Source organism: Cnephaeus nilssonii, assembly GCF_951640355.1.
Source record: "Cnephaeus nilssonii genome assembly, chromosome: 7".
Classification (NCBI taxonomy): domain Eukaryota; kingdom Metazoa; phylum Chordata; class Mammalia; order Chiroptera; family Vespertilionidae; genus Cnephaeus; species Cnephaeus nilssonii.
In genome coordinates this window covers 52,735,926-52,760,450 of record NC_137078.1, presented here as the reverse complement: position 1 = coordinate 52,760,450, position 24,525 = coordinate 52,735,926, and the positions used below count along the sequence as shown (strand labels likewise).

The window sequence follows — 24,525 nt, the reverse complement described above, 5'->3', positions numbered from 1 at the left end:
GGGTCTGAATACATATAAGTTTTTCTTAATTGAAAAAAATTATCATATTCCCCAAAAGAAAACTAGCTGAAGTGTTTGTAAGCTTTAACCAAATTGAAAGGCTAGAAAGTTAATAAAATATTTTGTTTGTAGCTAATACTTAGTCTAAAGCTTTTGTAATTATTTTTTGTTGTGTTTGTGTGGTTTTATTTTGGTTGGATGGTTTGTTTTACATTCATGGAAAAAGACCGTTTACTGATATATATCTTTGATACTAGGTATGTAGCTCATTGTGAAATTACTGATCATGTGTCAAGAAGTAAAAAGTTTCCAGAAAACTAAGCAATACATTAATGAGTGAAGAGCTCATATACCATGTGGGAAAATTCATATTAGAAAGTGAGACACATTTTAGTAAAAAAATAGCATTTTATTATTACTCCCTTCTTAGTCATGAATATTATTTTGGGACAGACATATCTCAAGATTTCTGAAAATCAAGATGCAGGAGCCACACATGTTCAGTTGCCTCACAAAGGATGTTTTGCAGAGATGTCCTCACATTATTTAATCAACACGGGACTATTCCCTGGAGCACAAAAACATCTATTGTTAATCATAATCTGAGTCAGCATCCTGAATTTACCATTTTTACAAATAAATAGTAGTTTTCTGTATGATTGACCAAATTGATTTTGCCATGACCCAGGTCAAACAAAATAATTGGGGAAAATGTGCAAAACTAATAGTAACAAAAACAATAAAAACTTTTAAAATCTGAAATATGAGATGATTATACAGAAAGCTGATATCTTCCAAGTACATTTTTTGGAACATGCATTTTTCAAGAGTCAGTGGTGTAAAACTGGCACAAACAAATATGGCTTGTCTACATCACAGCTAATTTTCATACAATAACCAGTAAAAGCATGGAGTGGGGCAGACAAAATTTTGTACTGTAAATTTATACCTTGTTAAGACCATATTTTTGAACTTTAATTTTCCAAATTAACTCGGAGGATCAGCCTTTCTCTCTTATATTATTAGAACACTGATGATTTCTGGGTTTAAATATGCTTTATTTAGCTCAGTTGCAAGTTGTTCATTAGAGTTTAAAACTCTAACAGGCCATCAAAGCCTTTGTGACCTCTCTAATCTCCTTCATTCCTTATTCTTAATCACAACTACTGAAAGTGTCCATTAGGCTTGCAAACATATAAGTGTTTTAACCCACTTTAGGTTGGAGTCATTGTTATGGAAACAACTCTAGGTAATAAATGCCTGACTGCACATATCATTGTGCTAGACACTAATAAATGAATAGAAATGGCACCTTGCCATCTGGTTTGTCATATCCTCAAAGGAACCCCTAGAAGGGTAATCAATGAACAGTTGGAATAGGATGGCCATTTTACATTGGTTTGCTAATATCATCTTTAAAATATATATATATATATATATATATATATATATATATATATATATTATTGATTTCAGAGAGGAAGGGAGAGGGAGAGATAGAAACATCAATGATAAGAGAGAATCATTGATCGCCTGCCTCCTACACGCCCCTTACAGGGGATTGAGCCCACAGCCTAGGCATGTGCCCTTGACCAGAATCCAACCCGGGACCCTTTATTCTGCTGACCAATGTTCTATCCACTGAGCCAAACCAGCTAGGGCACTAATATCATCTTTAAAGCAATTTTTAGTTTCTGAGAGATGACTGGCAAAGGAAGTGTTCCTAGAGGAACCTGGGGCTAAAGAAAACCTCCAGAGATTTCTTACCTATACTAATAAAAGGATAATATGCTAATTAGACCGGACATCTTCCGGAAGTCCTTCCTGACAAAGCCAGGGACTTGGCTGGGCTGCAAACCACCCTGAGCACCTTGCCCAGGTCGGCCCCAACCCCAGTGGAAACCCCCACCCTGATGGGGGCATGGCCAGTCTGCAAACCCTGGCGGCCCCTCGCCCAGGCTGGCCCCACCCTCCAGCAGGGACCCCACCCCATCAGGGGTGTGGCTGGCCTGCAAACCACTGGTGGTCCCTACCCCAGTGGCCCTACCCCTTGTGGGCTCCCCCACTCCGATCCAGGACCCCCTTCAGGGCAGGCCAGCCAGTCCCCATCTGTGCACCAGGCCTCTATCCTATATAATAAAAGGGTAATATGCAAATTGACCCAAATGGCAGAATGACCAGAGGGACCAGTGGACCAGTCACTATGAGGAGCACTGACTATCTCTTGGTTCCTTTCTCCAGCCAGCAGGCTCCGATTGCCTGATGGCCACCCGCTGCAGGGGCGGGGCCGGTAAGCAGGTGGGAACAGCCGACCTCTCAGTCCCTTGCACTGGCTGTCAAGCCCGATCACCTGATGGCAAACAGGGAACTGGGGGTGGGTGGCGGTGGGGGTTGGGGCTTGCTGCGGGCAGCTGGGGAAGATGGCCCTGATCGCAGGCCAGGACTAGGGACCATACCCGTGCATGAATTTCGTGCTCCAGGCCTCTAGTAGTGAATAAGAACTCCTTTGCTGGAGGCCTCTCCTTCTCACATTTGAAGTCACATGGTGTCACTGCCTCTGGTTTAAGAACACTGGATTTGTTTAATATGGGTATGAATTATTGTGTGCTAAGAATATAAATAGTTTGAGATTGGACTGAGGAAGTTTGTATTATTAAACACATGTATAAGAAATAAAAGATAAGTTTACCTTTATATGCCACTGAAGAGGGCTTATAGACAGAGCTTGATCTATAAATAAACAATGGTCTCTATTAAAAATGAGACTCAGATAGATTATGATTGAATGCATAGAACCACTGTATGGAGGGGAAGGAGCTTGGACATTGGGGCATTCACACTCCACATCTTCCTGATAGCAATTCAAAAGGTTAAAAGATTTCTTTAAGGCCTCTGTAGCTATCTGTTCACCAGCCATTGACATCCAGAGCTGTGATATGTATTGTGTAAACCAGAAAGCTTGCCAGACCAATCTGTTTTTATCTGACCCTGTGTCCCTTGAACTATGCCCCACTGTCTCTCCTGGGTAGAGGTATAAACATTACAGGAAAGAGCAAAATATCCATTTAAGGGCCTGAGTCTACTTCCCATTTTTTTGTTTGTACCTGACCAACTTGTGGGTAAAATGCTTAGCTACAATAAAGATCAGAGGAATTTAATTAGGTTATCAAAATTTTCAAAACTAAACCTATTTATTTAATCCCACTCCATATCCAAAAATGAGGGAAACAAATTTCACAGATGTGGAGTAACCGCTCAAAGACCAAGGAAATGGCTAAACTAGGAAAAGAAGCAACCTTTTGTGAGTCCCTGGCCAGATTTCTGATTTAGGCTTTAAGAGCTTATTCTGTTGGAACAGCAATGGGCCCAACTGAAAAACAAACTATACTTTCTAGCCTTCCTTACAAATAGAGTGCTTATATGACACAATTCAGGCAAATTGGGAAAGTTCCTAAAAAGAGCAGATTCAGCCAGCTATGGCCCTCCCTTCTTCTTACTTGGGACACGGTTGTGATGTTGGAGTGCTGTCTGCTATCTTGTGCAAATGAGACAATAAGAACATGTTAAGAGAGATTGAAGAAATAGATTTCATGATCCTTGTTAACACTGTGGTGCCAACATGACGAACCAGTTTTCTTATCTCTAGACTTATAGTTAGTTGCACAAGGAAAACAAACCCACACATTTTTAAAGACACTATTTATCAGACATTATTTACTAGCAATGAAAATTAATCCCTAACTGATATACATAAAGATATAGAGTATAAGCATATATGTGTTCATATAAGAACATATTCATTAAGGTCTCTGAGTCTAACTTTTAACACTAGGAATGGATGTTATCTTAAGTTGGAACTCTGCCTACAATTGTACAATTACAAGCATATCCCATTGCATAATTAATTCTACCCTTGGGGCTGTGTTTGTAGGGAGAATCTGGTGACAAGTCTTCTGGTCTGGGCTCTGCCACTAACTCTCGGGGTTATGTTGGACTAGCTATTGGGCTGCAGTCTTCCCAGCTCAAATATTAAGCTTAGATAAGATGACATTTTTAGGACTCGTATAGCCTTTACACCTGAGATTTAACAACTAGATATTTTTTCATTCCCCTTATCTCAATCAATTTGTGATTCCACTTTATATTTTGGACTAAACAGACTTTTGTGAACTGGGAAAGTTTCTTTTGCTTTGGGGATTTAAACATACTGCTTCATCTCCCTGATGTCCTCTAGCCTCTCCTTTTTGCCTGGCTAACGTTCACTCACTCTTAAGGTCTCATATTAGATTCCAGTTTCTTTAGAAAGTCGTGTCTGATCCTTGAGTGTCACATTTGTCCGATAACACATCTACATCTTCCACAGATTATACATTTCTTGAGGACTGGGGCTATGGCTGCCTTATTGCCATTGCATTTCTAATCATTGATATGGATCCTAGCACAGAGTCCATGTTTAGCAATGAAAAGATGAATAAATGTGTGTTTCTGTAGAGAAAAGATATTCTAACTTTCAAATACTGGGCCAATGAACCAATAATTTCCAGTGGAACATGGCTTACGTATGTGTAGAGGTAGTTTGGCTAGAGTAGATATATATATTTACTTATGTATGTGTGTGTTGTGGTATGTATAAAATTAAAGACTTTTAATAATATTAAATCTTAGATACATTTTCTAAGTACATACAGGTCCTGACTGGATTAGTCATAGAAATTAATAGGAATATTACATAATATTTGATGTGGTTTGGACAGTAATAGTGTAATTCATAATCATGGCCTTCAAAGGCAACTTTCCTAAAAGTATTTCAAGGAAAATAAAAAGCTCATTTTAATTTTTTTATTTGAGTGTATTTTTTAAGTTTTTATAGAAAATCCAAATAATCAGTTGAATAAATAAGCAATGAGATGACTGTCTGGTCTTGGATTGAGTGCTTTTGGATGGACTATGCCCCACCTCACCTGCAGAATTGAAAATGATGGAAATGAGTTTGTCCTCTGAAAGTTAAATGATAGAAGCAACAGATTGGAACAGATATATGCAAAATTACCTCTTAAAGACAAAAAAAAGATTATACAGCAAATAGAACTTGACAGAAACCTGATTGACTATATTAACACTTCTAAACATAGAGTATGTTACTCCTAAGGGGATAAAACAGAGATCTAGGGTCTGGTCAGCTGCATGCACAGATAAAGGAAAGTCAGAGAGGCCAATCTGGAAAGAGGAGAAATTCAGAGATAGATGTGATGTATGCACCACACAGAGAAAGGAGAGTCATTGTTACTGAACTTTATGCATATTTTCTTCCATTAGTAAAACTGCCATGTTTTTTGAAGAATGAAGCAATGCTGATTTTACACTAATGTCATTAAGTATTTGATTTATTTATCTCTCCTTGTTCTGATTCCAAGCTCACCAAGCAACCTGCTGTTTATGATTTGGTGTCCATGTGGGTTTGGCTACAGTGAGTGAGTGACCGATCCTACAGACTTCAAGTATTTTCTGTTTTCACCCAGTGATTTCTGATGATGAATTAATAAAATGACTTCTGATTATGACATGATTCTCATGTAGCTTCATTTTAGGAACAGAGTGAGTTGATCATGGTAATATGAGTATTATAATTTAAGTCACTCTCTTATTATAATTAATAAAGCAGTATTCTGAGGTCTACTCAGATATACGTGGTGTTCTCATATATTTTTAGTCAGTATCAGTCTCCATAGTCTTCTAAGTCCTAGTCAGTGGTCTATAAAGACTCTCTGGGCCTTTGAAATAGAGTCCCAGGATCTAGAATATGGTGACTGAAATAAGCCATTCTCAAACCTAATCAGACTTCCCTCAGGGCCTTATATTTAATGAAGTGTGGTCCTTGGACTCACCGCATTAACATCCCTGGGAAGTTGAAGAAATTTAGGATCTCAGCCTCTACTGCAGAGTTATTGAATCAGTCTGCATTTACCAAAGTCCTCAGTATAATAATGTGCCTAGGACAATTTGGAAAGAGCTCCTTTAGAGGATATATCCATCATGTTTATCTCTCCACCTCTACAGGCTGATGGGAGACACTCCTTCAGGGGTCTTTCAGACTGGTACATGTTTTTTGGGGAATGCTTAGAATGCAAGGCCTCAGTAAATAATGAGTAAATGCTCTTTTTTCAAGCCACTTCTTGTGGAATGAGGTAATGCCTCTCTCTGAGCATGCTTGCTTACCTCTGCTATGAAACTCTAGGTTCCATAAGTTCAGCAATCTTCTCCTTTAACAGAACCCATGGCAAGTAGAGCATCCATGTAGGCCATTCATCGTGCTCCTCTGTGAATTTGGGGCTCAGGGAACAGATGCAAACATAGAGACATCTGGCTACTGTGAGTAATACAGTCTTACATCTCTGACCCAGGAGTCTTGCATTTTCTGCCAGCAGCCATGAAACTGTGGCAAGTTAATATTAGCTTATAAGTAGGGTAAAATCTCAGACTTCATAGATATTGACACAGATGCCTTTTGCCTTTCTTAGCATAGTTGCCCAAAATAAAGTGTTAGGAGACCTAATTTTTATGTAAGTTCTACCATTAACTACCTATGCCAAAGAATTGTATTTTCCTCTTCTCTATGAAATGAATACTTCATGTATGAAATGAGAGGTGAGAATAGAAGGATGAAGGGTTGATGAGAGTTTATAGATGCTTAGTTTCTTAAGGGCAGGGAGTATGTATTAATAATTTTTTGTTATTGTTCTCCCTTCTAAGATTCAGTATATTTTTTGAATGTTGGAAAAATCAATAAATATATGCCCTATTTTAGCTCAAGGGACTTGAGAATCTTTTGTAGACTCATATTAAGTTATTTTCCTTACTCATTATACTTGGGAAAGAAATAGAAAGATATTGGTCGAAGTTGCAGTTGTGTAAAATGATCAAGTCAAGAGAGCTAATGTACAGCATATGACTATAATAATAAAAGCATAATATGTATTCTAGACTGGACAATCGAATGACCTTCCAGACGTCATTCCAGATGGAGCCACAGTGGCAGGGGCTGAGGCAGAGGTAGTTAGGGGTGATCAGGCAGTCAGGCAAGCAAGCAGTTAGGGGCATTAGGCAGGCAGGCAGAGTGGTTAGGGGCAATCAGGCAGGCAGGTGAGTGGTTAGGGGAGATCAGGCAGGCAGGTGAGTTAGGGGTGATCAGGCAGGCAGGCAAGCCAGCGGTTAGGAGCCAGCAGTCCCAGATTGCAAGAGGGATATCCGATGGGATTGGGCCTAAACTGGCAGTCAGACATCCCCTGAGGGGTCCCGTATTGTGAGAGGGTGCAGGCTGGGCTGAGGGACACCCCCCCCCCACACACACACACACAAATTTCATGCACTGGGTCTCTAGTGAAAACACTGTATTAATTGCTGGGAATTTGCTAAGAGAGTAGATTTCAGATGTTCTCACTACACACACAAATTGTAATTATGGGAGGAGATATAATAATTAGTTTGACTGTAATAATCACTTCACTATGTTCATGTGTACAAAATAATGTTGTATATATTAAATATATATATTAATAAAATTTTAAAATACTACTGTTTTACTTGAAAAAAAGAAGTGTAAGTGGTGTACAGATTTTGGGAAGCATTTATAAAAGAAAATGGTGAGACCTACTCCTTCTCTTTGTTCTTCCTGAAGCCTAAAGTGTAGATATGATGCTTTGAACTGGAGGGCATACCTTGGCCCATTGAAGGAACTGGAGAACAGAAGCTACAAAGTGGAACAAAGTCATTCGAGAAGGCCATATCATTTATCTTATGAGGCCATGCCAACCTTGGACTCTCTGTTGCTTTCACATGAAAGGCATATAGTTGTACTTGTTTAAGTCATTATTTTGGGTTTGTCATTCACAACTATTCCTACCCCTAATATTGATGCTTCAAAAACATTATCTAGAAAGTTATTCACAGATTTAAAAATTTTGTGTCAGTCCTTTACAAGTCTCACAAGATTTTAATATTAATGAATAAAAAATGATAAATTAGTTTACAGAAGACTTTTTCTCTACTGGTGGAATCTCTAAGTATTTTAGTTCCATAGATTTTTAATGGTAAAGTAGAATGTAGATAAAATGACTTCCTTTTGTTTCTAGACATTTGTTTAGACACTTAGTTTCAAAGTTCATTTTAAATAAGACAAATGTTAGAATTCTATAGCTTTAAAGGATCATCTATAAAGAAGCCTATGACATGGCTGAAACTATCAACAATGTTTGGGACTACGAGCTCCTATTTGATGGCGTTTTAGAATGGATTATAACAATTATAAACTATACACATAATAATGGTCATGAAGAACTGAAATCAATATTAGGCAATTTTTAATCTAGCTTTACACACACACACACACACACACACACACACACACACACGCACACAGTTAAATTAATCATCTCTAAACATTATAATAGAGTTCAATTTATTGTTTTCTGTTTACGTGGAAACCAACCCAGTTTCTAGTCTGAAATTGTCCTGTATAAACTTGTCACTTTGCTGCATTTTCCTCTATAAATAACAATAACAACAGCATAATATTGTATTTTTCAAAACTGTTAACAATTAGGCTACCTCACATTGAACTCAACTATTATAAATCACACAGGGTAATAATGCTGTCCTTTGTATTTAAAGAGAATGATTCTGAATCACCATCAGCAGAATACTTGCTAGGAGCTACGGTTTTGTTTATTTGTTTGTTTTTTAGTACCAATACTCTGAACTCCTAAAGCCGTGCTTATCTTATCTAGACAGAGCACTGCATTACAACTTGCCTTTTCTCATCTGATAGTTGAGCCTAGAAACTAAGTCTGATCTCACTACCAGCCATATTCATAAGCATTTACACTGAGTGGCCAGATTATTATGATCTCTGAACGCATAATAATCTGGCCACTCAATGTATTTGTATCTCAAATGGGTACCAAAAGTATTCTAGACTTTTGCTGGAGATCAACCACCTATTTGCCATGAGCTTTCTGTCAGCCAGTGCAAAGGGGGAAACTGATCAGGTGCACGATTTATAGTATCTTTGATATCAAATAAATGAGGTACTCAAGAGAAGTACACTGAGTGGCCAGGTTATTATACATTCAGAGATGATAATAATATGACCATTCAGTGTAAATCCATAGTGGGGCTGAATTTGTGCTAAAAAAACTTAGCTCTCTCACCTGGGGAAAGTACATATTATGCCAGATATTTCACTAGAAAGAAGAGACTGTAACTAAATTGGTAAAACTACCTTTATGATCTATTTTCTAATACATGGAAATAATTTTCAAGGGTAGCTATCAGCTGATATTGTGACATTACTAATCACGTGATTCTCGAATCAGAAAACAATGTAGGGAAATGTTCCATGTGTTCATTCCGGGGCAAGAAAATTTAACTTTAATATATATAGTGCATAGAAATAAACAATTTTATCCTAAGTATCTTTGGATAGCTTCTTGCCACATACTATATAAATGGAAGAAAAAAGAGATTAGACCAAAAGAGATTATAGTGTTCATTACTGAATAGATTAACAATATATTAGAAAACAAATTAGGGGAGGAGGGTAAAGTTTAAAAGGGTTAAAAATTTCATTAACTAGTTCAGTACTAATTATTTTACTATTTGATTAGCACAATAGATCAACAGAATAAACTAAGTGTTCTTCCTTTAAGTGAAAATTGGCACGAGCATTTATGGTTTTCTAGAAACATATAAGGAGGTAATACGTGGATATATGTATCTGAGGAGGGCCAAAAGTGGCAGAAGAATTAAGGTTCAGACCAAAAGTAGTCTTTATCTTAGTAATTGAGTTTGTTTTACATGAGACAACTTAAGAAATAAAGTATTACATAAATTCCAGGAATTATTGTCTCTTTTGTCGCTAACATTTAAAAAGCTATCAATAGTATATAAAAATAGTTTTTGGCTTATGACACTTTTAGAACATGCTAAAGAAGGTATCATTTGTTTACAAAACCTTTCATGAGTCAGTATCTCCATTCCTCCCCATACTCATCTTTCCACATTTCCTTTGGTTTTCATCTGTGCTCCAGCCATATGGGATTTTTTAATCATTCATAATCTCTAATCTCTCTCTCTCTCTCTCTCTCTCTCTCTCTCTCTCTCTCTCTCTCTCCCTCCCCACCCCACACCTCTACAAGGTGACCACATTTTGTGGTAACTAGTTGTGCTTCCACCCCCACCCCCCTTTCCAACATAGCAGTCTTCAGAAGGTTAGGAATCAAATATTATCAGCTTACCTTTATATTTCCAACATAGCACAGGACTAGGAATTTAGATGGTCAATACACTTAATGAGTGAATACATACTGAAGTTTTAAAATGATGACATATGCCTCAAGGTATGCAGCCTATAAACTATGGTTTTCTTATTTTAAACAAAAAGAATGTGAAAATGAAATAACTTAAACATTTTGGGAGTGATATAAAACACACACACTAATCTCACCTATATAAAAAACAACTTTTTTTTTCTTTTCCTCTTCCTTTTTTATCTTTAATGTTGAGAGTATTAAAACAACTTAATGTGTATTCCTCTGACGCTGGACAGATTAGAGGCGAGATAACATTGGATCTGAAATAGATTGTGATGTTAATATAAGACTTTGAACACTTTTAATGGCTAGGTGATATATTTGTCTTTCTGTTTTCATAGGATTAAAACATTATAAGAAAGCATCCTTTGAGGTTTTACAACTTTAGTTTTAAATGTTGCTTAAAAATTCACATGGGGAGGGAATGAGGCATAGTGGTAGAGTCCATTTTAAGAGGCTGATGTTTTGTGTTGCAGTAAATGTCAACAAGGAATGTTTTCTGCATGTGTGGGCACTTAGGTATGCGTGAGTTTATCATGAAGACAGAATGAAATCCCAATTGTATTGGGCCTATTATATGAGTTTGAAGAGACTGAATCAAATCATCCCTACCTTACAATAAAGTTCAAGAGAATATAGCTATAACAAGGGTGACTGACGCTATGGAGGAGAGAAAGAAAAGACAACAAATGAATCCCTAGGAGGTGCCAGGTGCTTTAACTATATCCTGTTTAATATAGGTTATTTCCACCTCTAGGTGAGCAAAGTAAAAAGAGATGTAATAACTCAAAACTCCCTTATAACTATATAATCTTATAATTAATCTTAATTATAAAAATATAAAATAGGTACATAGGGATAGTAAGGTCTGTGTGAAAATAAAAGTAGTTTTGTGAGAAGGGTAGATACTATACAATTAATATGCAATACAAGGGATAAACATAAAAAAATAGATATTTATAATGAAAGCCTGCTATGCCCTAGAAGAGTGTTTGTAATGTTATTTTATGCCAATCTTAATAAAATATTTTGGAAAGGAAGAGAGGGAGGTGTTGTCATAGAATGCAATGTTATGGAGACTATAAAAGGTTCTTTTGCTTCCATTACAGTAAACATTCTTTTTTCAACTTCTGCTTCTGGAACTATAAAATTCAATATATTTCTGACATTTTTCTATATCTAAGAGCCCAATATTACATTGCCTTATTTCCCCCTCATTAATTTTCATTTGCCCTAAATTTTAGTACATGTATTGAAGGATTAGAACTCATATTTTCAAAATCTGGAGAGATTCTTTGGGAGAAGCAACGTTTTCTCAAATCCAAACAAACATAAAAATAAGCAAAATATCCTTTGGGCAGTCAATTCTGTGACTAAGAGAATATTTTTAAAAGTAAGCCTGATTTTTCCTGGGGAACATATGAGTCAATCTTCCTGCAAATTTCAAGCACAACCAAGTTGCTTTCCAAATTGGCCATTTGCACTCCAGGGCTAAAGCTGAAACAGTGCACGGAACTGCCTGAGTAATTCAATTGCAGCAGAATCAATGCAAGTGTGAACGCTGCCCTGGTCAAAGGTTGGCCCTTGGGCTGAAACTTAAATCATTTTGGGGTAAGCTAAGTTTGATTACATTTTCAGTGATGAAGCTTTCAAAAGCAATGTTGAGCTTGCCTATTCAGAAACTGTTCAGTTCTATACCAAATCCACACTCCTGGTTAGAGAATCATCTACCTATCTGTTTTGGTAATGATTAAGTCCTGGAGTTGAGGGAAAATGAGAGAAAGAAAGAAAAAAAGAGGACATAATTCAGAAAACAGAACATAAATAGCAGACAAGAGCCTGTCTCTAACAGTATGTGAGTCAGTGATGGTTTTTGTCTTTTGAAAATATATATAATGATGACAAGAATAAGAGGGGCAAAGGAATCAGGGAATATGCTAACAAGGAAAAGAAATGTAAATAATAGATGGAAGATTATTATGATAGTATTATGTGTCAGTCTAAGGATATTTTGGCATATAAGACCCATGCTTTCAGGTGCTGCTGGCAGGAGGGATATTGGGGAAATACAGGTGGTTCTGAAGTATGAAGCAAAATGGGTGTAACAAAAGATGTCAAACATGGACTCCAACAGGCAATATGCTAGCTTGAGAGAAATAAACCTTTTCAATTTATCTTTTACCAGTAGAGCCAAGACTGCAGGGTTGTGCAACCATAGCTTATGCAAGTCTTCTTAAAATGTATTTACCCAGTTAAATAGTTTGATTATAGATATTATCTACATTTGGGTAAGCATATCATTATACCATAAACTTCAGGGCTCCCAAGATATTATGATTCATTTTTGGAGAAAATATAAATTTCACTACAGGTTCAACCACTAGTTCTTAAAGCATCCCGCCAGTTTTAGGAAAATATGTTGTTATATCTTGAGTCATGAAGTACTTTAGAAACCCAGTGATTCCTTATAATTGGATGGAGCAGTACTCTAATGGTTCTTTGACAAGAAAGATGATCAGCCTCACTAATTAGGCTGCTCCACATGTGCATTAATTGTATTGATTAAAAAATTAAAGAAAGTAAACGGAAGAGCATGTGACTGTCTAGTAACACATTTTAGAGCTGAGTAGCCTAAGTTACCTCTTTTCCTTAAAACTGCTTGGAGAGAAAGCTTATTAAAAAGGACAGAATTAGAAACATCCAATCTACTAAACATGTCTGGCCATGCCATAGGTGAAATAACATTTCTATGCAAGCACATCTTGCTTGATTTATTCAAATCTTACTTAAGAACTAGTATATTTGGCGGATATCTAATTTGCTTCTCTGGAGAGAAATCTCCAATGAATTGAATTTATAAGTAAGGAAATCAAGTCCATACTGAATGGAAACATTCAATAAAGATATGACATTTTTAGTCCCTTCCCAGAAGCTTTATGGCTACTAAAATAAAATTACAGCATTTTAGAGAAAGCATGGTCCACTAAAATATCATTGCTTTCACAATTAATTATTTCTTTTTTTCTTAAATCTGAAACATCAACACAAGAAAAAAAAGCCAATTTCACTTTATTTTTTATTTTGGTGATGTTCTCTATTAATTATGCTTGACATCGCCCAAGGAGAAATGGGAAGTTTTATAATGATGCTATTTAGTAATTTGTAATAATCAGTATATTCACACATATTCTTGAATTTTATAATAGGGGCCGCATTTCCATTTTTTAGAAAAAGAATCAGCACAGAAGTGGAGGTGGGAGAGTAGCTCAGACCTTATCATCTGATCAAACTATTAGATCAAACTTCAAATCTAGTCACAGCTACAGAGAAAGCAGTGCATGATGGGTAAATATTCTTTAAGAGACTTCTTAGAAATATGAGAGGGAATCTCTCACAGGACCTCTAATATGCTCTGTCAGAGTAAAGGCTGGGACAGGCACTATTGAAGTAGAGGATGGTAATTTTGTTGTTGTTTTTATTTTTATTTTTTGGCTAAAACTATTGTCATATTTTTATTTTTTCAATGTCTTAATAGGCACAACTCTCATTTTATAGGGTCATGTTTGGGCCTAGTTTGTTATAGGGTTGGAGCTTTGTGAAATAAAACACCAACCACAAAGGTCTATTCTAGTGCCTTTTCATAGGTTTTTGGGCAACAAAATTGAAACTGTGAACATGAAGGAAATTTCCCTGAAGAGTAAAAATCTTTGCAGAGATGACATGATTAGGCCAGTGGTGCTATTGAGCTAAACTTCATGGAAACTCACCGCAGAGAAAAACACATGAAAATACAATTCTTTCTGTCAATAAAAAATAATTTTGAGTTCAACAACAGAAATGTACAGAAGGGAAAAATATTGGCAGCATTTCTACTTTGCTAAGGAGTAAATATAACTGTTTTGAATAACAATCAATAAATACTATTTTGAAGCATATATAGATTTCTTAGAAACTTAAAGCATTAGAGCTGAAAGAGAACTTGGATAGCAGTTATTCTCGTGTCCTCGTTTTATAGGTGAGGAAACTGAGGCTAGAGAGTTACGTATCTCTACAAGTAAAGGCCAGAACTTAAATAGTCTGACTATTTATTAAGCTAGGGATCCTAATACATTTTCGTGGTAAAATTTGAAACTCCTTTTGCTTTTTCTATATATTCTTGGTGCCTAATTCCCACACGGCTGCTACGTTTCAAGGCTGATCAATGACAGCGGCAAATACAAAAGCTCCCCTCTCTCTTTGGCATTTACTGACCCTTTGTCAGCTATGGGGACGTATGTACAGTCTTAATACCTTGAGGATATAGCTGTCAAATTGCCTCTTAACCTGAGAGAAACACATTAGTAGAGTAATTAATCTTGTACAACCTTCTCCATCAACCTGACTACTTTTTTCATCATTGCAAGCGAATGCTTATGGGCATGGCTGATTTAATGAAGAATTCTAATAGAAAAGACAATATCATGATGATATACATAAGTGCATTAATAAATGAATCAAAGAACCAGTGCTGTTCTGGGATGTTCAGTGAGATAAAGTTACACAGTCATTGAGGTATGCAGATCTGGGCGTCTTTTGGTTTACCCTTCAATGCTTGGATTATACATAACAGAGAGGAAAGGAAAGGAAACTAACATTTAATGAGCACTTCCTTTGAGGTAGGCACTATATCTTGGTCACCTTATATATCCAACCTCATTTAATCTTCACAAAAATCATCTAAAATAAGTTTTTCCCCTCTTATTTTATGGGTGAGATGACTGAAGCTTAAAGATTGGGATTGAGAGAACTGCCAACATCCTGCAATGTGGGATTGTGATTTCAAATCAGATCTGTTTGATTCCAAAGCTTTTGGTGGTCGGCTGTACAGTGGAAAGAACACTGGAAGTGGAAAAATCTAAGTTACATTCTAACCCTAGGTCTGCTGTGACAATGTATAGCTTTGAGTTCTGATTCACCTTCTTTGGGCCTAAGTTCCCTCACCTACAAAGAGAAGTCTAGACCAGGAATTTTAAAACCTAACTTTCTGGCCCTGACCGGTTTGGCTCAGTGGATAGAGCATCGGCCTGCGGAGTGAAGGGTACCAGGTTCGATTCTGGTCAAGGGCATGTACCTGGGTTGCAGGCACATCCCCAGTAAGAGATGTGCAGGATTTAGCTGATCAATGTTTCTCTCTCATCAATGTTTCTAACTCTCTATCTCTCTCCCTTCCTCTCTGTAAGAAAATCAATAAAATATATTAAAAACATATATTTTAAAATATATTAAAAACAAAACAAAACAAAACCTAACTTTCTGGAATACTATCACTTTTTGATAGTCCCTAGGGTCACTGTATCATTTGATACAGAAGGAAAGAGAGGGGATTTTCCAAGTTTACCGCCAAATCAACCAAAGTAATCTCAATTTTATACTAGTTACATAAAAAGATTTGCATAAAGTTTTATTTGGAGAAAGAAAGGAATTCATTGGTTTAAAAAGTTTGAAAAAGATGGACCAGGTAATATCTGAGACTTACTCCAGCTATAAAGTTAAGGCAATCGACATGCGTAAGGAAATCTCTTGTCAGTATTTGTATCTGGTTTTCACTGGTGGCCATTTGGCGAGCTGGGGCAGCACAGGTTCCAACAGTTATTCTGTTTCAAGCCGTTGGGTTACTCACGAATGGCACCCAAAGACCACTTTGTGTCTGGCTGCTCAAGAAACACGGTTCTAGGTTTAAGGTTGGGAGGGGAAAATGTCCTCTATTTTTTTTTTTTTTTGCTCATATTCCATTTCAGCAAATTTCCTTGCATCCAATAATCAGTCTGTATTTCTGTTTAGTAGAGTGAAATTCCATTGGCAGATTTAGATATATCAAAATCTACCTACAACAGCAAACCTGATTTTTGTCAAATATTTTTTACTAAGACATACACAAAAGACTTCACATTAACATAAAGCTGTGAGGATAAAACAAGTTGCCTCACACAGCATGCTGTCTTCAACAATCATCAAGTCTAAATTTATTACTGCCTCTTTCAACCAAAACCCCATCTCTTTTAAGTTGCAAGATGAGAGATCAATTTCAATCTAAAACATGAATCATTCAGATTTGTGGTATCACCTTTCACACAGAATCAAGGTTCATTATAATAGTCAAAAATAACAGAGAGCCATACAATTGCTAACTGGCATGTGGGACATTTGCAGCAAGCAGAGAGATGAAATATTACTTACAAGGGCACAGCTGGTTCCATATTCAACAAATCAGTCAAAAAATAACGTTTGCCTGCATCAGTCAGATCTAAACAGGGAAAAACTGTTATGCTATCCACATTCTCACTTTCTCCAATAGCCTCTTCCATTTTCCTTTCAGATATAAACTACTGAGATATATATCAAAGAGGAGGTGTCCATCAAATTAGAAATATTTTCTAACATGTGAGGAGATTTTCTAGAAAGTTATATAGCACTGATTGTATAAAGCATTTAAAATTGGAACTTCATTATTGTCTCCACAGGGTTGCCAGGGCAAGAAAAAGATAGTTTGGGTGGATCCTTTGGATATTTTATATGTAATATTTCTTAGGCAAATGTTTTACTAAATGAATAAATGTGTGTGTCTGTGTGTGTGTGTGTGTGTGTGTGTGTGTGTGTGTCTGTGTGCATTAGAACTTACCTTCCAGCAAAATATTTGACACCATACTTTTGGGAACACATTAATTGGGGTGGGGGTGGCATCCACACATTGTATTAATATTATTGTTATCTATTTTGGACTGTAAATGCTCTACTACTATTAAAGCTTGAACTGTCCCAAATATTTTCTTATATTAGGTTTCAGGAGAAGGTTGTATTAAACTAAAGTTATGCACATTTTAAGCACTTGGTTAATGTAGCTAAGATCTCCTCCTTCTTAGTTAATTCTTTTTCCTTTTTCCCTTTAGATTTTGGGTCTTTTAATACATGTTCTATAAAAAAATCTGTTCTTTTGTAAAACTGGAAAATGAAGCATATATCAAATGTCTTACTTATACTAGTAGATGTCACTTTTATTGATTATTAAATTACTGATCAAAAGATGGTGTACATTTGATTAACTGGACCCATAGATGGCAGGATGGGACCATGCAGTTCACATTCTTTAAGGAGAAGACTTAGAGGAATCATCTCTTTCAGTTGCTCAGGTTCAAGAAGCAAAAAACACAGTTGAAAATAATAATAACATACCAAATAATTATGAACCCTAATTTTTACTTAACAAAAATATTGTCTATGAACAATTGGCACACTGTCATCCATTGTTAATTTTGTTAAAGCACTTGTTCCCCGAGGCTGATCTACAGATGATTTACAGTGACTCAGAATATTTTCGTCCTCTCTCTCTCTCTCTCTCTCTCTCTCTCTCTCTCTCTCTCTCTCACACACACACACACACACACACACACACACACACACGAACACACATAAATATATATATTTTTAAAATATATTTTATTGATTTTTTTTACAGAGAGGAAGGGAGAGGGATAGAGAGCCAGAAACATAGATGAGAGAGAAACATCGATCAGCTGCCTCCTGCACACCCCCTACTGGGGTTGCGCCCACAACCAAGGCACATGCCCTAGACCGGAATCGAACCTGGGACCCTTCAGTCCTCAGGCCGACGCTCTATCCACTGAGCCAAACTGGTTTCGGCACACACAAATATTTTTTAAATGCAGACATATTTCAGAAATTTATGGATAGACAATCTAAAAATGAGGGCTCCATTGTATACTAGCTTTCCTATAGTTTTTTTTTTCATGATACAGTTTGTTTTCCCCTTACTTGATAAAGTATATACTCTACCTGAAGTAATTATATAGATGAAATTACTAACTTCTGTACTTGGAACTACAGTCCCTCTTATAATTACAGTCTAAGGCCTGCAGGCCATGGAAGGCAAAGGCTTTGAATCATATTATATCAAAGCCTTTCTTCTTTACCTGGGACCAAAGAAGCATGTGAGAAAAGAGGCAAACTGGAATGAGGGAGGCTTGCAAAACAGCAAGAAGCATGACAAGTGTAGTTCTCCAAAGACTGACATTTTTGCATCTTTGTAGGTTAGAGACTTATTGATAGACACACAGCAATTGGGCCTTAAGAAACCCAAATCAGACCAGCTGCTGAGGCATCAAGGCAAATCATCAGCCTGTTTTCTTCCTTTCATAGCCTAGCCTGTAGAGAGAGAAACTTACTGATGTGTTTCTGCTTCCTCATCTACTTATTTAACCTTAATCCATAGCAATGTGGCATCAAATCCCAGTTTTCTATAGAGACTGGTGTGGTGAAGATCACCAATAACTGCCAGCTGTCAGAGACAGTGGTTGTTTCAGACTTTCTCTGACCTGATGTAGCATCATCACTGCTGACCTTCCCTCCTCTTGAGCTGGCCTCCTCCCATGGCTCCACGGTACTGATCTTCCTCTGGCATCTCCATTGACACGTGCTTCTGTAGGATGCTTTTCTTTCTCTGCACACTCCTCCATGCTCCTGTTGTTGATTTTGCTTGAATGTTGGGCCTTGCTCATCTTTTTACTAAACTAAAGCTATGCAAGTTTTAAGCACTTGGTAATCTCATAACTAAAACAACCACTTCTATTATGATAACTTCCTAATCATCTCCATTTTGGACTTCATATCCAGCTACCTAATGAACATCACTTCCAACTGATATGTCTGAAGTTGAATTTATTTCTCTTCTCTCAATCTCTACCTTCTCCCCAGATCTAAAAGTGCTAATTTTCCTATCGTGTTCTATTCTGGTTAATGCTATCCAAATTAACTGTTGGGAGTTACCGAGATTCCTACAATTGCCTGCTATGCTCTCCATATTTGGAACTTATCTAGAGTCCTACAATTCCCTTTCTAGTCTTTATTCACTCACTCCTCTCTCCTAATTATCTCTTCACTCTCTCATTCCTGCTACTCTTTGTGTGCAATTATCTTCTTTTGCCTTTATTATTGTAAATCTATAGCTTTCCACATTGCCTAAGAACATCTTTCAGAAACAAAATCTGTATATATTCTTTTTTTCACTCTCCAAAACCAGGATAAAGTCCAAATTCCTTCCTGTCCTAATTCCACCACCTCGTCAAGCCTAATCTCACAACAATCTTTTCTTCCACATTTTACTCTAGTCATATGTATTCAAATATGTCAGATTATTTCATACTGCAATGTCAGAGCTGTTCCATATGAGAGTCTCTCTCTCTCTCTCTCTCTCTCTCTCTCTCTCTCTCTCTCTCTCTCTCTCTCCACACACTCTCTCTCACACACACAATACCATTCCAACACCAAGGCTCAACTCAATCACATCCTTAATGCAAAGGTCATCTCCCCTCTATACCTTGCCCTGAGTCATTGAGACTGACTTGATCATTCTCTTATTGTGCTTATAATTGTTGTTGAATAAATTCTGCAGAGTTCTGCCTCTAAAAATAAGAGAGTGATGACTAAAATGGTACTTGAGCTACGTCGTAGTCATAATTCATATAATGATATTACTTGCTCTAGAGGACACTGCTTTGATGACGCCTGAGACTGAATTATCAGCCACTTCTCTACCCTACTACACTACCATTGACTATATTGCATTAGTGTCCTGTGTTCTTGTCCCCATTCTATCATGTGTCTAAGAACTCTTTGAGGATGGGATTCCAGGTCTATTATTATTTCCCACATATAGCACTTAGCACAGTGTTTTGAACATTATAAGCAGTCAATATGCATATTTGAAGAATGAATGTTGCTATTGAATGAATTGTCTGAGCCTGAATAGAACAATTGTTTCAGTTCTGTATTTACTCTTTGAATTTTTTAAATGTCTGAACTTCTATGCTGCAAACATCATATTAATAGGGAATTAGTGCCACAAAGTCTGGTTTGTGTATGAGCAAGGGATGAGGTTATACTAGTAAGCTAGATTGGGGCATTATTTCAAATTTGCATGCCTTCTGTCTACCAGCAAGGGTTTACCATCTAAACACTCAATAAAGTACTATCAGTCAATCATCAAATAAGGTCAGCCATATACATATAACATTTTGAAATAAAGTGAGGGCTCTTAGAGGATATGATATAATAACAATAGTTAAGATTTGTTGGATGTTTACTTTAATACAGGACGAGTACTAAATGTGTCCCGTTTAATTTTTATTCTCGTGGGAGCTATCATTGCCCTCATTTTATAAATGAGTTAACTGAGGCTTTGACATTTCATTAACTTACTCAAAGTCACACACAACTAATGTGGTAAAATAGGCTCAAACCAAGACTCTATTGACTCCCTTTATGTGAAACGTACACACTCAAACATTTACACAACAAAAAGTGCTACATTCCATTTTGGATCATCTTAGTTATAGCAAAACTCTAAATTATAATTTATTGTCTTTTGTCTTCTTGCTGATCTAGAATATGTAGGTTATTACAAATTAGGATTAAATTGTAATAGCCTCGGGATTACTCTACATAGTTATGGATGGAGAGCTGGTTCCCAGTGGCTACAGCTCTATTGAAATGCTATTATCAACCAGTTAGAGTGTTTATACATATAAACCTATGCTAGGTAACTCACATTTTTATTACCCTGTTTTTGAGCATATTAACTATTTAGAAATACAAATCATGAAAGCATTAAGATATGATTATTCATGGCATATTCCAAATATCACCATGTATACAGGGGCAGACAGACCCTGGGTCTACTTCTCTTGGATAAGAAGACAGGAGTCAGCTTTACATATCCCTTAACTATAGAAAGGGCTGATCTTCAGTAACAGGTTAAAGATATATATATTTAACAAGTCACAGGCCAATATTAGGTCAGCTTAGACTGGCTTCTAGTCTTGGATCAGTTTAGAAATTGAAGACCCTCCCACTCACAGACCTTGTAAAGATATGACAGGAATTCTTATCAAGGGACACATTGCTTTTTCTCCAGCTAGCATTGTACAACTTTTAGGAAAGCCGCCTTTCCCCATATAGTTTGCAGATTCACAATGCTTGTATTGGATAACTTTACCATTCCAAAGAGATTTAAAATACCACAAAAAATGTTCTTAAACATCCCCAAGTCTCATTTTTGTATATGTTTTCAGTCAAACATGGACCACATTCACCTTTCATGTACTTACATTCGTTATCTAACATATGTTGTTTATATCTAAACATTTATACTTAAAAAGAGCTTTTATAAATTAAAGAATAGCACTTTAAATTGTTAAAGAAAATTGATAAAAACTACAAGATGAACAAACATATTACGTGTTTGTTCTTTCAAAGGGTATGTTGCAAATGACACAATTTACCTCTTACTCCACTGATGGTTTTGCATTCATAGTGATGGTGAAATGTAAGAGTGAAAAGCTTGGGCTCCAAAGCCAGACTGTCAGAATTCAAGTTTTTGCTTTGGCTTTATTATTTATTAACTTATTAAGCATTTGACTTTGGCTAAGCTTTTAATCTCTCTTTATCTTAGTTTCTTCATCTTAAAGAGGGGAATTATAAAATTTATCTTTTTAGATTGTATGTGAATTAAATGGACAAATTCATATGAAGAGAATAGAGTAGGATCTGGTCCATAGTAAGCTAACAATAAGTGCTGTGACATGATTTTGTATATCTAGAGATTACAAATGCACATTCTACAGCTAAAACTCAGTTCACTAATTTATTCAATATCCTTTTAATCATTTACTCAATGTTGAATTCATTTATTCATTAAAGATTTGCTGATTGCCTATTAAATATCAGACACTGTATTGATTATATGAAAGATAAAATATTAGATATGACCCTGTCTTCTCAACAAACGTAATATGGTAAAGAGATGAAAATATATAAAAATAATTACTGTACACAGGAATGCAATAAGATCTTTAGATGAAGTTGTCCAAGAGTATTATATATGAATATTTCTTTAGACTTCAAGGGCTATGTTCATAATTATAGACAATGTTGATTGCATATTATGTCTTTAATAACAAGTAAAACAAATTGCGTTAGTATTTCATAGCACCTCTGAAACAGGAAGCCGGTAGCAAAGAGAGAGTGAGATCATTGAAGTCCATCCCAAAGATACCACGTTTAGAAGCCTTTTGAGCAGAGCTTCACTTCCAGATGACTGTGTTATGGTCCCCAGAGTAAAATGAACACTTAAATAAGTGTCATTGTTTCTAATTTGTTGCATTCACGAATGCTTCGATTTTAAATATCAGAATGTGACTTAGAAATTTAAATAGCAAAAACTTAACATATTATTAAGTCTTAAATTTTCTTTACTTTGCCTTTCTAATTCAGTTATTCTTTCAGATTCTTGAATATTTAAGCCACTTAAAATATTAATAGCATACCAAAGAAATACCAATATTTACATTAATTTGGAATTCACAGTACTCTATAATATTTTCAGTGCTTTATATTATTCATAATTACACTAAATAAAGCATCCTCATGGAAGGAACTCAAGCAAGTATAAATGCCTATTGCATGACAAGCAATGTTTTTCTTTCAGAATGGAGATAATAAAAATATTAAGTAATATTAAGCTGAAAAACAAATGAGGTAATATTTAAAAAGTGTATATAGAACAAATAATTTTTGAATGACTTTTTATTAACAACAAACTGATATATATATTATTTAACATCAGAGGTTTTTAAATCATGGTAATTCAAAGTTTACAAATTATAAAACTTCTTATTATAGTAAATTTTAAGTAGTAAGACTATTATATATCCCATCCTCATTTCTCCAAAATGGAAATGATCATGTCTGTGATTAACTAAACAATATTTGCATTTTTCAGAGAAAGCTTAGGATCATAGGATGATATAATAAATATAGACATCAGGTTTCAGTAAAAATATAAGAGATAAGGATTACTCAGCTAACTGTGGAACTGAAAATACAGTGAATTCTCTGTCATCTCCTTTCAACATTTTGAAAAACATTCCATTTCCAAATCAGGAATATATCTAATGGTTACAACATTTTGTTGTTGATTCAGCTACTAAAAAGCACTATAATGAATTGCAGGAGGAAACATTATAACAGGTTGCAGACCCCTCAACTCATCCTTGTGTTGGCTCTTCTGTTTTCATTTCTAGCCCTTAGGAACTAAGATATATACTTTGTTATAAATACAGTATCTATTTTAGTAAAACCTTAAGTTGTATTCTAAAATACACTTTTGAGTAAAAATGTTCTCTTTCTAGATAAAATATTTTGTATGTCATCATTTACTTACTATTTCATTGTGTTTATGGCATATGACATTCTTACTATTTCAAGATGAGTATCTAAAGAACATCAACCAAGAGTAAAACCAACCTAAATTAATCCATGTTTCAAGATAATATAACACATTTTAAAAGACAAAACAAAAAACAAAGAAAACCTCACCAAACTAAATCTCTTTAGTCAGAAGACATTTTTCAGTCGATCTTATTATATATGCATTTTTTTCCCTTTTCTCATCTCTAAGTCATTTTTCTAAGCACATGTAGACTTCTATAGAGATTATAAAATTCTCAAGCACCCGTATTATTTTGGGGCCAAGTTACTCTGTGTAAGGAATGTGTCACATCAAGTTGAGTTCTAAAATGAACATACTCTATCATGTTTTATCTCTACTGATAGATAGAAGCCAAGAGGCCCATGGGGGCATTTTGGCAACACTGTGTTACTTACGGTTGAGAGGCAGGCTCGCATTGGTTGTGCCTAGCTTGTTGGCAGCCACACAAGTATAGTTCCCGAAGTGCTCCTGTGTCACATTGGTAACGGTGAGAATGGATCTTGTGCTAAAATTTTGAATGATAATTCCTTGCTGGCCATTGAAGAGCCTAGAAGACAAAATAAACTATAGGTAAGTACGTGTTATAAGTATCATTTCCATTTTTATTTTAGATGGGGTTGTAATGGCAACCCATAGACAGTTTTGACCACTGGCATTGGTATATAGCATGATAATGTTGCAATTATATTTTCCTTTTATTAATAGATACTGGACAGGAGAGGCTGTATGGCAGCCGTAGACTGTTCTTATGGGATTATTTGCACTATTTAACAAACTGAGCTTAGATATGCATGACCTATTTATACATTGTTTTGTATTTTAGAAAATTAAACATAC

General features: G+C 35.9%; 1 protein-coding gene across 1 annotated transcript in view; it reads right to left on the bottom strand.

Annotated features, from left to right (window-relative positions):
• The window catches only part of NEGR1 (neuronal growth regulator 1), an 888,615-nt gene that overhangs the window by 166,797 nt on the left and 697,293 nt on the right, over nt 1-24,525 (bottom strand). The window contains exon 6 of the mRNA XM_079778432.1: nt 24,084-24,235. Within this exon, the coding sequence (XP_079634558.1) occupies nt 24,084-24,235 (152 nt within the window). The remainder of the gene's footprint in view (nt 1-24,083; nt 24,236-24,525) is intronic.